The sequence below is a fragment of the Pogoniulus pusillus genome, chromosome 14, assembly GCF_015220805.1.
Source record: "Pogoniulus pusillus isolate bPogPus1 chromosome 14, bPogPus1.pri, whole genome shotgun sequence".
In the NCBI taxonomy this organism is placed as follows: domain Eukaryota; kingdom Metazoa; phylum Chordata; class Aves; order Piciformes; family Lybiidae; genus Pogoniulus; species Pogoniulus pusillus.
In genome coordinates, this window is record NC_087277.1 from 7,684,713 (window position 1) to 7,702,840 (window position 18,128).

The following is an 18,128-nucleotide window of genomic DNA, read 5'->3' on the forward strand; positions in this document are numbered from 1 at the left end:
CTTGCTCTCCACCTTCACGCCTGCAGGGCAGGGGGGGAAGCAGGTTTTTCATGCCTATTCTTCTCCCATTCTACAGAGGGAGAGGGATTTTGGGGTATACCGGACCCCAGGACACTTCCTCCTAACATCCAGCCTATACCTCTCTGGCACAACTTGAAACAACGTCCGCTTGTTCTATTGCTGGTTGCTCTTTGCCCACCTTCGTGTGTCGGAAACCCTCTGAATGGGACTAGTCAGTGTCAGATGGCAGTGTTGCTGGTGAAAAAAAGATCTCCCATTTCCCCCCTCCTGTTCATGCCTTGGATCAAGCCCTGACCTTCTTGAAATCAAACAAAATGCTTGTACTGTATAATAAAAATTCCATGTTTTAATACATCGCCATGCACAAATGAAGTCAAACAATGCAGAGTACAAAATTGTTCAAATATACAAAATGATAAAGCAGATATCCAAAGCTTCCAGAGATTGTGCCCAAAGATACCAAAATCTTGATATTGGTTTTGTAATTTAAAAGAGTTTCTCCCTCCCGCCTGGGATTTTTACTTTTTGTTGAATGGTGAAAACAGAAGGAAATAAAGAGTAACTACATAAAAAATGTAGGGTGGAATTAACAGCAATGACCACTTTGAATGCTAAAAATTAGACTGCATGAGCATTTCTTTGGGGGGAAAGAACAACAACGACAACAGAAAAAGGCAAGCACTGCTGGACAGATGAACACCTTGGATGCCTGGGGACATGCAGTGTACATCAAACTAAAAGGCACACTTTTGTCTTATGCCACCTCATTTGGCTCTGTCTTTGAAAAGTTCAGCCATGGACTGACTGACTGGGAGTAACAGTCGCTGTTTAGCTAGGGGAGTGCTGGCATTGTCCTAGATTGTCAACCAAGTTAACACTGAAAGGAGGTCACTGGCTTAGATAAAATTTCCTCAGTGAATGTAGAGTGGAACTGACTCCTAAGGCAGCTGGACCAGACACAACTTGCCAGCTTCAGATCATTTTGACCATAGAGCACAGCCGTGAGCTTGCACTCAGCCTCTCTGCATCCAGCTTTTCTGCATCAGGCCACCAGATTTTGCAAGACCTTGATCCCAGCCTCTCTCTTGCTCCCTGCAGCCCATGACCATCACCAACTGCCAGTGCTGATGTGCAAGCACAGCCTGGCACCTGATTATGTCCATGGGCTATGATTTGTGGGCAACCTTTGGAGGCAGCTCAGGTGTAACTATAATTCCAGCTGGTCAGGTTCAATCAACATTACATTCAATGCCTGGAAATAGAGGAGCCTAAATTCAGAACCCCCTTTGCTGGTTTATGCTGCATGGAGCCAGGCAGGCATTAATCCCATCTTATGCCCACTTGTGAAAGGAAAGAATAATGGTGAGGCAGGTGCAGGTGATTGCAGTACCTACAAGAAACTGAAAACAAAGTTTAGCATGCCCCAAAGCACGTCCAGATTCTAAAATAATTGTGAGCAGGTTACAAATATGCCTCTTGGGCTCATCAAGTATCCCAGCAAAGCAAGGGAATCTTTTCCTCAGAGCACTCAGCCTCTTTGGGTCAATGCTGGTCATTCCCAGTGCCAGAGCTCAACTGTATTTTAGGGGAAAACAAGCAGACAGCAGCAACCCCAAGTAATGCCCCAAAACATGGGGGCCAATCCTGCAAGGTAATGTGTCTTCTGCAACAGCTTCAAGAGAGCACTCAGCGTGGCACAGGACTTGGCTTCGCCTGTGCCCTATTCCTCCCCTTGGTCAGTGGTGTTGCACTCAGGGGAAGAAGGCTGGGATCTGGGTCAGGTGCTGAGATGCTTTGCATAGGCTGGAAGCTCATGTTGGACTGTGCTTTCTCTATTGCCACCTAATCTCTTTTCTACCCTTTTCAGAAGAAAAGCAGAGAAGGAGCCTTTTGCATACAAGAGATGCAGATGAAGTGATGAGAGAACTCCAAACACTTCTTTATCTGGATTGGTCTTGAGACCAGAGCCTTTGCTTAGATGTAAAACTATGATCTCAATAAACAAACCAAACCAGACAAGTCCCCTAAGCATCTGATGGGGCAAATTGTGTCTTTTCTACCCTCCTCCACACAGCTTCTTATTGCTTACATGCAGTTTTGCTGCAATATTGATCTCCCTGCTTTAAAAAAACCAACACCCTGTGTATCACTAATTGATTTGGAGATTTATGATATTAAACAGATGAAATCAAGGCAAGTACTTAACAGAAGTAATGTGATTACAGATGTAACAACAGCTACAGAGCTCTTTTTAAACAGTATTTAGATCTATTTGGAATTAAAATCAGAAAGGAGCTTTTCACCTCATTCTCAGGAATGTTATAATAATGCTGACAAATCCTACTTTTACAGCAGAAGTAGACATTATGCAGTCACCTGCAAGATCAGCTGCTTCTCTGTCCAGCCTGACCCCAGACACGCCTGCTAAGGGCTGCTCTCCTCCAGAGCTGCAAGGTGTCTCAGCAGGGTGAGCACACTCGTAAGCTATCATGCACCAAAGCCAGTGACTCCACAGAATTTATTTGACAGGCAGCAAGCATGTACCAATGTTCTTTAAACAATAAATCTAGACCAAACTCATTTTCTTAGGATTTCACACTGGATTAGAGCAAGAATCCCCAAAGATCTTTCTCTCCTTAGCCATGGAGTAGCTTGCTCCCTTCTTATTTCAGCTTCTGGATGGTGATTCAATACCAATTTGCAGTGAGCAAGCATTGCTTTTATAGTTTCTCTTGTTTGCATGAACTGTTTACTCTCTAAACCATACATCCTAGTTTGTGCTGCCCTGCACTGCCTGATGAAGCTCAGTAGAAGATGGCGGTGACAGTTCACACCTGCCTTGACAGAGGTGTTGTGAAACCTGAATCAGACACCCAGTGCTCCTTTGTTTACTTCTACAGCTCCTCATTCAAGCCAGCCAACAGTAGCGGGGCCTAACCTTACAAAAAGCCACTGCAGGGAGCACCTGTTGCTACTGATGTCACTTCACTTCTAGAGCTTCCTTAACCAGCTCTGATGGGGCTCATAATGCTAGCAGGAAGGGTTTGCTGTCTTTGAAGCAAGGAGCCTCTCTACAGTGTTCAGCTGCACAAGGGCACAATATCAGCAGCTCAATCAGCAGTTTCGGTTCTTGAAGGCAGGAGAATCCGTTTCTTGCCAGCAAGATGCAACCTTTTTACTTAAGAGGCAAACCCACAGCTGCTATTCCTTGATCAGACTACACACCCACTTGGCTCATCTGCATGCAGCATTTTGTCCCAGGCCATGACTGATGAAAGTCACAGCTTTTCCCTGCACATCCAAGGATTCTTCTTGTCCTTTCTTGTCCAGTTCTGATCCTTCAAATAGAGAACCTTACAACTGCAAGCAGACCTACCAACACTCACACCAAATGCTAGCAAGCACAGCTCTATTCATATAGACTCTTTAAATTAAGACCATTTGGTGTGAAACAATGGCTATAGGTTGCTCTACCCTCCTGTAATGTTTGAAACATTAAGGTCTTTATAATTCAGAAGTCTACATCTGATGATCTAATCTAACCCTTGCATAACACACACCTAAATAACCACATCCAGTAACTGCTGCTCTGAGCCTGGATTTCAGTTTGAGGTAGAGCTCATTGACTTAGAAAAATACTCTGCATACATTTAAAGACTTTGTACAGCGGAGAACGTGCCAGGTAACTAAGTAAGTTGTCTCCACAGGTAATTATCCTCCCCGTCGAGCATCTGCACTTAATTTCTAGTCTGAAATCAGTTTCTAACCAGTAGAGCACATCAGTCCCTTTTCTTCTAAATAAAAGAGCTAGCTGCCTTCAGACAGCACTTCCCTGCCCAGGTAGAAGACTGTGATTGCACACAGAGATGGAGTCACCTCTTCCATTTGCCTCTGATAAATTAATAGCTTGAGCTTCATTAGTCTGACACTATAATAAGACCTGTTTTCCTGCCCTTGAATGACACTGGGAGCTATTGAAAATAATCTTTCCAAGCTGTCAATACTCTCTTAAAAATACAGGCAGTAACCAAACAAACTGCAACAGCATCACTACTGCCAGCTCCTACAGCCCTGCTGGCAAAAGCATCTCTGGGGCTAACACTGGATGGATTATTTATCACACCTTCACAGCCACTATATGAATCCAGCCATACTCCTCATACCTTTAAATCAGACTTGCTCCCATCTCTCCTGGATTTCCGACACTGCTGTCCTCCAGGTTACTCTCTGACACTGACTTGATTCGTATCATAGTTACTGCACCCCTGTTTCAGTCATCTCCGGCTGTTGCCAACAGTAATTTTCTCTTTCCCTGAAAGGAATATTGAAAACAGAGCATACATTGGGAGCAGCTCATTAGAAACGGTCTTGCTGATGAAAATGTCACAGTTCCAGCCATTTTCTGTGGTCTAGGCTTGTAATGTTTTAATCTACTCAATATGGGTGACACCAATTTTGTGTTGTGCTCTTTCCTCTTTTCCAAGAATCAGATGATCTACAGGAGGCCAAGTACAGTATGCCAGCAGACTTTACCAACAAGCCTAAACCAGAAGTTTATTTGGCAGGATGCATTTCTAGAATAGCCTTTTGGAGGATTTAATCAATTTTTAATTGCTATAAGAACTAAACCATAGCAACCTTTCCATGATTTTGCTTAGACTAATGACCTCTGGTTTCCTGTGTCAAATCACTCCTTCTGAACTTTGCAGGCTTGGGTGTCACTTGAAGCTTCCCTTATGTTGTGTGATTTTGAGGAGTCATAGGGAAGTTTTGTTTCACTTTTGGATTCAGTTAATGGCTCTACAAATGTAAAAATCTGTTTGGATAGGTTGAGTTGAATCTGCTGTTGATATTTAATACCATGCTGCTGATATTCAAGACCATGCCAGCTTCAAAATGAAAGCTGGAGCAAAGTATCCTGGGGCTTGAAGTTCAAATTGCAACAGGGAAGGCTTCCTATTCTGGTTGCTGCTTTGGGTTCTGGTTTTTTTGGGGTGTTGGTCTTTTCTGCTGGGCTGGCTTCTGCATGCTTGGATTGGGGGAACTGTTTTTATCACTGGATTCTGCTGCTGCTGCTTCTGCATTTTGCTGCACATTTTCTGCAGACAAAGGCAAATGTGCATTTATTACCTAATTAAATTCATTATCTCAGGCTATTTTTTGTGTTACTTTCCCTCCAATCTGTGTGTGGGGTGTGGGGTTTCTGAGAGCAGGCTGTGTTAACCCAGGACAGCTTAATATTGCTGCTTAATATTGCCCATAATTACAGATGGAGTGGCAGAAATGACATTTTAGCATGCAGCCTGACTCCCTCCTTCTTGGGGGAGCTGGTGTTAGGTCATAGGCTGGGCTTGGTGATCTCAGAGGTCTGTTTCAGCCTCAATAATTCTGTGATTCTATTGCTTTCAAATACAAACCCAGAATATTTTTGTTGGGTTTTTTTCCCCACATGCTATGAATAATCACTGTGTTGTGCCTGTTTAACACCAGACTTAGCTTTGCTATGACAGCATTTACTAGGATGTATGTAAAGCCTCACCAGCCCTATTGCCCACTGACTTCCCATACATTTTTCTGCTTCTCTCTTCAAACATCTACTTTCCTTACTTGCTGATTTATCCTCATAAACCTGCCTAATCGCCCACACATTATGTTGGTGGGTTTTTCTTCACTCCAGATAACTCCTGAATTTTCCTATAGGAAGCTGCAGGTAATGCTGGTAGCACTTTCCCCCTTAGCCATCAATTTTAATTATACCAGAGGAGCTTTTCTTTTTAAATTAAAATCTTATTGACCACAGTCTATATATACCAGGGTCAATTGCAGCACAGTGCTGCAGCGGGGCTGTTCAAGGAGACACTGATGACAGAGATGTTAATTGCTGAAAGGGGAACGATGTGAAAGATGCAGCATTTTACTTTGCCTGCCTGAGACAATTTTGATCAGGATCTTGTGGCTGTGTGGCAGGTGGAAGGAGTGGTAAGAAAACCAGGCCTGGGTCCATGGCTGGCACTAACCAACACATCTCCAGAGACTCTGATGCTGTAGTGCCATTTCAAGTGCACCTGGGGTCTGGCCTGGGGTCTTCTGTCAATTTGGGGCAAAACAAACCCAGAATGTTATAATTCATAATGGTTTGATTTCCTTAGAGATGCTGCAGCTGCTGTTGAGTGGCAACACTTATGCTAAGGAATAGATAGGGAGGGATAAACAAACCCAGTGGTGGCACACCACTGTGCAACTGGGTGGGCAAAATCAAAGAGCTCAGAGAGCTTTTTCAAACTCTGCTCCTGGAAGGCTGCATTGCCCTTAACAGAATAAATGGAGGCTGTTCAGGCACAGAAAGACATGCAGATGGGAAAAACAAACAAACAAAACCCAAAGGAACAAAACAGCACAGAGGATGCTCTCAGCTGCAGTGCAATTCCTTCAGGTTTCTAGTGCAGGACTTCCCCCTGTTTGCAGCACTTGGGATGGCTATGTCTCTGTCAGTGTTTCTTAGTGGGGTCTGATGCTGCAACCTTTCTTGACCCAAAGAACCCAGGCAAGTGCAGCAGCAGCAGCAGGGAAAGGCACCAGGCATGGGAGGAAGGCTGCACACAGTGTCCTGATGCCAATACTGGTTCATTTCAGAGATAATAACTGGTGACCAACGTAACAGCAGCACTGGCCTTTGCAAATTTATCTGTCTCCACAGGACTTATAATTGCTGATTTATGAAAATAGCATTAGTCTCCCACTCTTTTGCACTGAACTAATGGCTCTGAGCATATTTAAATTCACTTCCTTTGCAGGAATAACTTATTCACTCCCTTTCATGTTGACTTGGTCTTTGGCACTCTCGACATCAATGATTTATTGACTAGAGATAAAGCATTCTTTCCCCTGAACTGTTCCTGCAACCCAGGCAAAAGCGGATGTGTCTGCTATTAATAAGGTGTTCAGCATAAAAAATGCAACAGCCTTGATTGTCTGCACTCCACAGCCTTTCTGAGAACACAGCACCTGCCCCCACTCACAATAACAAAAATCTCTCCCACATGTTTATTTATACTAAAAAGTTTTCAGAAGAGTACACTGGGATCCAGATAGTTGTTCAGGAGATGCAGGACAATTTCATAAATATCCCTGAGGAAGCATGGCCTACTTTGGGAGAATAACAGTGATGAAAAAGTCCAAACACAATGAAGAGTTAAATACAAGCCAAACGGTACAGTTACTTCCTTATGGCTCTGGCAGACAGTTACACACGTGAGAAGTGTTACAGGGCTCGGGGGAACTAGACTTGCAGTTATCCACATGCACAGGCTGGCTGCAGGATGGAGACCTACACTAGCTTCAAGGGAGATTTGTCCAATAGGCACCTACAGCAGACTTCTCACCAAGTCTGGCTACACAAGGGTCTGGACTTCATTTTCACATTTCTCAGGGCCTATTAACACTGCTTTTCTAGGTCACCATAGCTAAAATCCTGGGAAGCTTTTAAAACAAACTGTTTCAACAGGAGAAGTGCACACATCTAAATTCATGCCCATATACTGGAAGATGGTCAAAACTAACATTGATACAAAAAATGCTTCTAATGGCTTTCTGCCTAACTCAACTTCTTCTGTACGCCCTTTTAAGACATCTCTCTCTGATATACTCTTCCTTTATCATTCAAATTGCTTCAAGTTTTTTCACTGGGTAGTAAAATAAGAGAAATCTCACTGCAGAAGCACAGCATTCTCCCTCTTCTTGAAATGACTTACATCAGTGGTTCATTCTTTTAACTGCTGTACTAACATGGAGTTGATGCCAATTGCCAGAGCACCTTTTTAAAACTTGCAGCACAAACAGCTATAAAATTTGGGGAGCTTACAGTGGACCTGTGCCATGTGCACAGTCGGGTCTCTTGGTATCAGTTTCCAACCTGCAACCCTATGAAAAGCTCTACAAAGTGCAAATGTTGCCACTGGCAAAGATTCTTACACCTTAAGGAGGATTTTTACACCAATTAATTTAAGATTAGGGAAAAGGATTTTCAGAAAGAGAACGTAGAAACTTACTGCTTTGTAATTCTTGGGAGCTCCACCTGAGAACCTATGGAAAGACCTAGACCATTAGAAATCACTACTGACTTCTGAAAATCTTGGTCATCAGTCAAAATGATTTGACTTTGGACTATACTATAGAAGCATCCAAAATGCTGAATCTGAGATAAGTGGAGAGTTGAAACCTAAGCCCATGCCCATCTGAAAAAGGTCAAGCCCTAAAGATATTTAGTTTTGTTGTATGGACATCTTCAGTGGTGGACCCTCCATTCTCTGGCAATGAACTGTGCAATAGCTTTTAAGGATTTTAACACAGGAGATTCTTCTAAAGAGGTCCCTTTGACTTGATGTAGCTGCACATTCTCTCCATCACTGCATCTTTGCACCAGTATGGCACCTCACCCACAGTTTGGCATATGTGCTAACAGTGCCTCTAGTACCTGTTCATCAGGCTGGAGAGGGTGATGGCCTTTAAATGCACAAAAAAGCTACCTTTGATTTTAAAGAAGGAAGAAACAAGTAGTTAAGTCCCCTCAGTATGTTGATGGCATCAGTTCATTACAAAGAGTGTGTCAGGAAGGTCCTGATGTGAGGGACAGATGCTAATTCCACTGAGTCCCCACGGAAGAAGCAGTACCACAGCCAGCTGTGATACAATCAGTGATGAGGCCAGCCATTCAGAGACTTAACAAAAAACAAGGTTCAGATTGAATGCAACAGTCTTGAGCCTGCTACAGTATATTGAAAGGCTTATTGGAACCATTTGCTTATTCCCAGTTCCTACCAAAAAAAATGTTTTGGATAGAAAGTGGAAAAAGTTAACAAAGAAGTCTACTCTCTCCAAAGGGAGTGTCTTGCTCCTTAGAAGTACAGTCTTAGACTTTACCTTGTTCAGAGAGTTTGGTTTGGACTACGGTTCTTCATCCTCACCCAAAATAAAACTGGTGGCCAGCATGAAGAACCTCAATTCTTCCAGTTTCTTCTGGTTTTATTGTAGACCAAACCCAGGGTCGCACACACATCTCTGAGGAAGGCTCTCTCCCTTACCAAGTAACACTCTGGCACACCACAAACAAGAACTTTTGGTATTTGGTAGATAAGAGGGAGAGCAGACACAGCGTCCAACAGCTCATTCAACCAATTCTGCTCTCGGCTACCTCTGTGACAGCTGTTCTCTACGTTGCAACACAAGAAGTCACACCTCTTCCACGTGCACATCTATCTACACAACCTACCGCGCATCGGTGAAGGTATGCTAGCAGTGGAGCTCAGTCTGGATGCAGTCTCAGCACGAACACTGAAACTTATCCTTAACATTTCAAAAGGAGACCATTATATATATGTACATATATATATGGGCTGTGCTAGTTCTGTGCAGAAAGCACGTATGAAGTGCTGACATCAACAGAATGCCATTAGACTGCAAAACGAACACATACAAGACGCTTACATTCCTACCAGGGTTTTAATATCGTGAACATATCCACTGAGGCTGGAGAACTGCTGTTAAGTTTTTTCCTAAAACATCATGCCATCTGCATACATAACAAAAGAATCCAGTAGTTGCCATGCTAAAACAGGACTTCTAGTGAAGGGCATAGACTGTCCCCCTAAAGGGAACCCAAAAATTATGCACAGTGATGAAAACTGGAAGAAATTTTCCAGCTAAAGGTCCATCAATGACCATATTCCACAACTTAGCACTAGATATTATGCACCACATTGGTACTCTACAGCAAACCAGGTCTTCTCAGAATGCGTCATCTTGGGTAGGCTGATGTTACTTCAAGTTTGTCTTCAATCCTCCATGGTCACCTGGCAGTACCATTTAATGTTTTGTTGTTTTTTTTTTCATGAAGGAAAGTTCATTTTCATAACGAGTGGCAGGACAGCAGCTTTGGAGGCTGGAAACATTTATGGAGAGCTCTCTGCTGAGGCTGAAAAAACAAAACCAATAAGCGAAACCAGACAGTGAGTAGGGAACAGAGCAAAGGAATTACCATGTATTTCAACTTTAAAAACCCCAAAAAACAAAAGCCAGGCTTGAGCAGAGCAAATGTAGTTCTGCTCTAAGGGCAAACTACTCCTAGAATATATATGGTGACCCTGGCACTTCTTTTAATCAGCTCAGCTTTACTCATCAACCAAAAGCCTTAGTGCTTAATCAATTCCATAGATAAATATAAAGTGCAGACCAGCAATCATTGGCATGATTTAACAAATCCTACTTGAGTTTCATTGCCTCCTGTGAAAGCACTGCTTATTCTTCCTCTAGTCTGAGTCCAGAGAGCAGATTCTTCTATTTGATGAGGCTTGCATTAACTACTGAAGGCTTGGTAGCCAAATGCTGGAAAGTCTCTGCCAAACGCCAAAAGAGGAGTTCATGTTTCCACACCATTTCTGCTGGCCAGGGTGGTGAGAGTTGTCCACTGGCCATTGCTCTGTAGGAGATGAGAAAACAGCTCATTTCCTTCCATGCTTCAGATCCCATAGGATAATGAAGGGGTTCCCTTTCCCTGTTAAAAGCAGCAAAACACGCTCCATTTTGGTGGCTGCTATTCCTTGCCTAAAAGCCCTTGCAAAGCTGTAAGATGATCACACTGAAAAAGAGGAATATGTGGAGGATACTTACAACTTCTCCTCCCCTCCACCCCAACTATTCTTTGAGATGCACAGCAGAAGTACATGAGGTAACAGATATAAGAAGCAACAAGAGATTGCAGTTAGATATAAGGACAAAAAAATATTCCTGATAGGGGCAGTGGAATTTGGAACAAGTTATGTGACTAGGCTGAGTGATCTCCATCTACAGAGATACCTACAACAGCCAGGCAAGGCTCTGAACAAACTAAGTTGGTTCTGCTTTGAGTTGAATGATCTCCAGAGGTCTCTCCCAACCTAACTTAGGCCATGATTATACATTTTCTGATAGGGATTTGTGCTCCCTGTTCTGCCTCTCTGAACAGGAGATGAGTGCCCATGCAGGACTGCTCACGCTGAAGTGCATTCAGCTGTTTGTTCAGTATGTAGCCATGAAAATGTTTGTAAACCCACCAGAGGCTTACAACAGCCTCTGGAGCAAAGCAGCCATGCACCACAGGTTCTCTGTGTCATTTCAACATGTTTGGACACAGCTGTGTTTAGTGCAGAGCCCTCACTCACCACCTGTTTTACCAATTAGGTCTCAGACCAGGGCAGTGCTGGTACAGGACACAGCAAGGTGGGCTTTGCACCCTTTCCAGCTGATGTCCTGCTTTCCTGAATGAATGTCTCTGTCTGTATGTGTGGGAAAAGCTGGACTATTGGGGGGTTTGGGCTAGATTCCAAATAGCAACACCAGTGGGAGGTCTCTTCCAACCTTGTTGATACTGTGATACTGATGCTGCCAAGGCAGCATTCATGTCAGCTGAAACTCAGGCTGGCAGTGGACTTCTGCTTCTCACTTCTTCAAAATAGCTTAGATAGCTCTTCGCTGCGGCATGCAGGCTGACTGGCTTTGCCAAGCTGTCAGTTTGCCCATATTTGCCTCTTCCAAACCAAAACTATTGTAGCAATGGGCAGGAAGGTCTGATTGAGCAGAAAAAGGATGGGATGTTAAATTGGTAGCTGCTGGAAGAATGCTGAGTAAGATAAAAAAAAAACAAACCAAAACCAACTTGTCACAAGCACTTTAACACTTTGTATATGTCATATAAAAGAGAGGAACAATAAAAAGTCTCCTTAGCTATTTTCTTCTTTATATGAACATATTCACCTGATCACAATAAAGCTTTTGATTTCTGTTTTTACAGCTGCTTTGCTTTTATTCTCAAGGTTCTCTAGTGCAATGATCTCACCACCACTTACTGTCGTCTACTACATGAGATACCCGCATCAGTAGCAGGCTGAGATAAATGTATATTTAGGACCAATGACTGCTTTATTCCATGGAAGAATGGATGGGAAGGTCTTGAGACTTCAGCTTCTGTAGACAACACATTTTCCAGCACAGAAAAGAAAGCAAACAGTGAGGCTGCAGGTGAGGAGATAAAGGCAAAATCTCAAGGAGAGATTTTAAACTGGTACCTCACTTCAAAAGTATCTGATTCCAGCTGCCCTTGTGCTGAAGTGCCCCAGTCATCCACATTGTCTCAGCCACTGGCTTGTACTCATGCTTAAGTCTGGCATAAGCCAGTTTTCTCTGAAGACAGAAATCTGTGAACATGGAGAAATGGGGACTGCTTCCAACCTGAGCTTCATCCACACCATTTTGCCATGCAGAACGCCTAGCAGAGCCAGTCTGGGTACAACCAGCAACAGTGGCCAAGGCAATAGCTGTCATTCTGTTGAGGTCTGCATTTAGAGCAAGCAAAGTCAGAATTCTGTGGTCATCTAGCCCATTTCTTCTCACTTAGTCTTTTAAGGAAAGCAGTTCAGAAGCACTTATTCTTTCTCATTACCTGTGTAATTTTTGATGTCCAGCTGGAGAATCTTAGAGGACCCTGGTTTTCTAACTCAATGCTTTCTTAAAGTAACATCTTTTTCAAAGGCATCACAAAGAAGCAGTTGCCTCTGACAACCTTGTGTTAGGCGGTGAGCTCCTGGAATGAAGAGTGCCCTTTGCAGGGGGCCTGTGACACACAATGCCACACAGATCTAATCTCACATGGCACTTTCAAGAAGATGTAACTTCAAAGCCAGAGATGTCTTTCAGTTTTTGAGTACCTGCACTGTGTGACTCTTTTTTCTAACTGGGAAAGGGAGGCATTTTTGATTAACTTAAAACATGTTAATTCAGCTCAGCCTGGTGGTTATTACCTGTTTGTCATGTGTTTATAAGTGAGGGCTTCTGACGTGAAAAGAAGCATCTGTTATCTCTGATAGGTTTCTCCTCCTGGAACTAATCCTATGCCGTATTTCTAAGGTGAAGGCCTTCCAAATGTGGTATTACTACGAAAAATGCCTGTTTCTACCATTTATGTACCAACTATTTCTTGGATTCTGGTGAAAACCTGCATCCAGCTACATTTAGTAGGAATTTTTCTGTGTCTGAAAGGCCACAGGTCTCTGACTTCATGCCTAAGTCATGCCACTTGAGATAGGACAATATTCTGTATGTTATTGCAGAGTTGTTTCATCTTGCTACTCCCTGATTAGAGATATTACTAGTTGTGCTGAATTCTAGACAGCGACAAAAAGGAAATGGCTGGCAGCCCATTTGCAGATTTACCCTTCTCTTTATTGTGCATTGAATTCTTACCACTGAGAGCTGACAACATGAAGTGTCTCTGTGAAGCTCATGGAAGTTAACATAAAACCAAAACACCTACATGGGGGAGCTGCTCATTCTGGTCAGTCATCATGATGGAAGGAAGATGAGCATGGGCTAGGAAATGCTGCTGAGAAGCATCCTTGGCAGGGACCAGAACCATTTTCCCCAAGTCAGAGAAGACCAAATTTGTACCAGAGTTTGGTTTCTCTCTATCACAAAAACATCCCATTACTGTTCTGGGTGGAGAACACCACCAGTTCTTTTAACCTCTAGGTAAATGAAGTTATTGCTGCACATCCTTATTACCCAACAGGTCCCTGATAAGCAGAGTCAACAGTGCCAGAGATCCAAGGTTGCCTCAAATGTTTGCACAATTGCAGCTAGCTGGAGCCAGCATGGAGAGGTGGAAATGCAATTCTCGCTAGCCTGCTCCAGCCACCTCTTCTCATTGGAGCTGCCTCAGCTGCTACAGGTAGTAGGCAAAGCCTCAGGGCTGCATGAAGACAGCAAGGTGCCTTGCTGCAAGTGCCACAGCCTAGTAGCCTGTGCTAAGCAGAGACACATTAAACAAGGGACTGGATGCAACACCCAGCTGCCAAACCCAGAGAGAAAACAGAGACACAGATGCCTTTTGATAAAGATTGCCAGATTTGGTTTGATGCTCAACCAGTCATGTCTTGGTCTGGCTTGCCTCATTTCTCCCTCCTCACCAAGATCCAGTACCTGATAGAGTCTTCAAGGTTATTTAATGTTGTTTAACAAGCACATTGTCAGTATGATAGAAAAGTACCAAGGGAGAAAGGAAGGAAGTCTTTTCTTCCTCTTGATTTTTGAATTTGCTTGCTAAGCAGGAAACCAAGATTCTAGTTTTGGAGTAGCTTGATGGAAAAGGTAGATCTATGAGCACAACATCCAAAGCATCAAACACAGTAATCCTAATCCCAACCATTCAATATTCATTAAGAAGACTGTGCAAAATTATTATAAAAACTGAAAACACACAGGATTAAAAATAAATGTTGTGATTCTTTCACCCCCTACTTTTGTCATGAACTGTGAAACTCACATGAAATAAGGCATTTTCTGTTCAAATGATCAAGAACAGAGTCTTTAAAACAAACAGCAGCTGACACATGAATTGCTGTTTCTGCAAGGATGAACTCAGCCTCTATTTTGCAGAAGACACCACTTCTCCTGGACAACTTGCTCTCATAGCCAGACACTCTTAATCCTCCTGGAGAGAGGTTTAGTATCTGTTGATACCATCACCATAAATATGCTACTGAATAAATATTCCCATATGAGATCTATGAAAGAGGATGACTTCACACGCAATAAACTCCTTGGTGTTATTTATGTGTTGCTACACTGCTCACTCTGAGTGGTCCCAGGTCCACACATGAGCTTTGAGGTGGCAGCTGGCATACAGCTTGCTCACAGCCTGCCTGGGCACGGCACTGTGCGTGACGCTGCCTGATGCAGCATGAAAGCCCTAATAAACTATCACAAGTACCTGGGTACACAGGATCCTGGCTTGCTCACAGATTTGCTGCCTAGATCAACAGCAAATCTTGTCTCAAGGAAGGCTTCAGGGTGGCCTTCAAAAGGCAGTTTAGACAGGATGCTCACTGCTTCAAGACAGATGTTGTACATTCAACAAGCTTGGGCAAATCCTTTCCTCTATATTCTGACTCAAGAGAGAACTCAGTCCTTGCCTGGAGTGCTGGGCTCTAAAGCGTGCATCAGGCAATCCTGAGATGAAACACTTCTAGGAGAATGGATGTCATGGCAGATGCTCTCAGCAGGTAACCTTCTGAAAAGCCAATTAGTCAGAGGTTATCGCAGCTGCTCTGTGGAACACAGTTCACATAGAATGGGTTGAAAACATAGTTGTCCAAAATGTTTTTCACTAAGCCATTCAATGCCCTCAAATAGTCACATTAACCACCAGTCCCTTCATGAGTCACACACAACTCCAGCTTCCCTACCCAAAGCAAATGCTTGCAGCAACTTTACTAGGTTAATAAAAAATAAGGACACATACTGATCTTGTGTTTAGATGATTTATGCAGGAATTTTGGCTCCTTGCCCCTTCCTTCAGAAGTCAGAGTTCATGGTGGACAACTCTCAAAAGGGCTTCAGCCCACACTCAAGCCTTGCTCTGAAAAATACCTTAAAATCCTTTTAGCACCTTCTGGGCTTGATTTTACAATGTTAAACTGGAAACCTCAGAACAAAAGTCTGTCCCAAGAAATTATGTCCTTTCTGTCTGAGCTTAACCAGCATGTGAAAATTTTCTAAGCTTAAAAGTCTGGTTCAAAAAGTCAGGCAAAATCCTGGGAGAACTCTTTCCTCTTTCAAGGTGGATTCACCTCTGCTTAAGATGCTTCATACATCCCACCACCTACCTTCTGCTGCAAACACAGAAAGAAGCTTTTTCATTCAACAGATCACAGTGGTTTCCTTGAGCTAACAAGCAGTTAAAATATTTTGAAGAAGTGCATGCAGTCACTTCCTCAGTGCATACAGCTTCTGCCAAAGAATCTTCCCCATCTACTGCACACTTACTCATCACTGTGAACTGGCTGTCCACCAGTGTCCTTCTCTAGAGACTCAAATTATAGCAAACAAAAGGAATGTGATGCTCAAGCCTGATAGGCTCAGCTGGTGCCCCCTGAAACTGAAAATGTATGGGAGATTGCTGACTTTATGCCTTATCATGCAAATCTCTCACTGCCTGCCTGTAACCAGTTCTTGATCTCACAAGTCCTTGTGGGGTGCTCTGCAGGAAGTGAAAGAGGTTGTCACAGATGAATAGTCTTCCACGCTCCGTGGCTCCAAATACTGTGAGCTTTTGCATATCTATTGCTTTTGTCTCCAGAGACTGTGTTTTAACATGAAGCACCAAGACCTGCACAAACTGTGTGAACTTAAAAAAGAGGTGGCCTTAAGTGGCATATTCAGCATGCACACAAGGTGCTTAACCACGCAGTTCCCAGTGCCCTGCAGCGGCTTGGTGGCTGCTCTGATCATCACCTGGAACTCATCCTTGCGTTTCTTCTGCAGGTTATGCAGGAGGCTTTCAAGCCTATCCTGTTCCAAAGTGTGCAGCAGCATTTGGGAATTAATCCTGTCCATTTTATCATCCTACTATGTGCTTTAGGATCTTTGGTGAAATATGCATTAAGAAACATAATCTGATGAAACCAAAGACTTCACAAGAAAAATCAAAGTATTATAGCAAAAGGGTTTGGAAACTCTAGAGCTACAAGTCCCTCACTGCTTATGCAGAGCTTATACAGGATTAATAGGTGGAACAAACTATCCACCTTCAGGGAGATATTCTCTGTGAGGTTCCTTGAAATGAAAGTTTCCATTCTGTGAAGTGATTAACTAAGCAAAAAGGGAAATTATACCTATTAAACCCACTTAAAAGACTGCACATCTGCACACACACACATTTACCAAAAGAACCAAACCGAACCAAGCTACATCACAAAGCCTACAAAATCAGCACACCTGCCTCAGTTGAACAAGCAACTTGATTTAGCTTTCTGGAGGAAGGAATTAATGTGTGCCCTTTGCTTGTACTATCACATTGCAGTATTACCATTTTTTCCCCAGGACCCTTACGTTGCTCTGAGCTCCACACAGAGTGCAGAGAAAGAGCATTTCAGAACTACTTTGTACTGGCTTTATCTGTGCAGTTTAGCATGTGTCCCACCACCTCATTTAATGCACACTGTCCCGTCTCCATCTGGAAAACAATTACTGCTATCCTCATGGACACAGTGTTCAACCATTTCACACACACACAAAAGCCTTGATTTCAAAGTATGTCAGTGAGAAGACATTATCTTATTCTATGGTTGCTAATTAGGCACAGAGAGCTACAGAGGCTGCACTGGTGCTGCCTGTCCAGCTCCCAGCAGCAGCACCAAGAGCTTCAGGCTGTCAGAGCCATGTGAGGCTCCAGAGCTAGATGAAAACTCTCTATAGAGAGAACAGGAGGTTTGTGGAGACTTATGGAATAAGTAGGGATACAAACAGGACCATAAAGATGGCAAAGTCTGGATCTGACCATCTATGCAGACTTCTCAACGTGCTTTTAGATGATACCTTCTATTAATCTGCCTCAAAGTCAGTTTTTTTTCTAGGAACTGTCCTGTACTGATTGCCATCTGAAGGGAAACTTGCTGGCAACTCAATGTTACAACCCAGCATGACCTTCCACAGCTACTGGACTACCTATCATCCTGATTGCAACCAAGAGGATGAGTTCTTCCTAGGCATCCTCAAAAAGGTCTGAAGAAAAAATTAGCACAATGCATATACCACTACTTTGAAAAATTTAACAGAAGCCTGGTCTAAATCTCACAGCTGCAGCACCGAGCTCAGGGACTCCCATCTGGGGTGGGCATTAGTACTACATTCAGTTTTGGGCTCCCCAGTTCAAGAGGGACAGGGATCTGCTGGAGAGAGTCCAGCAGAGGGCTACAAGGATGATTAGGGGACTGGAGGACTGCCTGATGAGGAGAGGCTGAGGGACCTTGGGCTGTTCAGTCTGGAGAAGACTGAGAGGGGATTTAATAAATGTTTATAAACATCTGAGGGCTGGTCAGGAGGCAGAGGGACAGGCTCTGCTCACTTGTGCCCTGTGGATGGAAGCTGCAGCACAGGAGGTTCCATCTCAACACAAGGGGGAACTTCTTTACTGTAAGGGTCACGGCACAGGCTCCCCAGAGAGGTTGTGCACAGAGTCTCCTTCTCTGGAGACTTTCAAAGCCTTCCTCTCTGACCTAAGAGAGATTGTATGCTCCTGC

At 43.5% G+C, this 18,128-nt stretch overlaps 1 protein-coding gene across 2 annotated transcripts in view; it reads right to left on the reverse strand.

Annotated features, from left to right (window-relative positions):
- Window positions 1-339: 339 nt before the first annotated feature.
- The window catches only part of SAMD12 (sterile alpha motif domain containing 12), a 178,663-nt gene continuing 160,874 nt past the window's right edge, over window positions 340-18,128 (reverse strand). For both annotated transcript variants that reach the window (XM_064154194.1, XM_064154190.1), the window contains one exon: window positions 340-9,991. In XM_064154194.1, coding sequence (XP_064010264.1) covers window positions 9,969-9,991 — 23 coding nt within the window. In that variant the 3' untranslated portion in view covers window positions 340-9,968. The remainder of the gene's footprint in view (window positions 9,992-18,128) is intronic.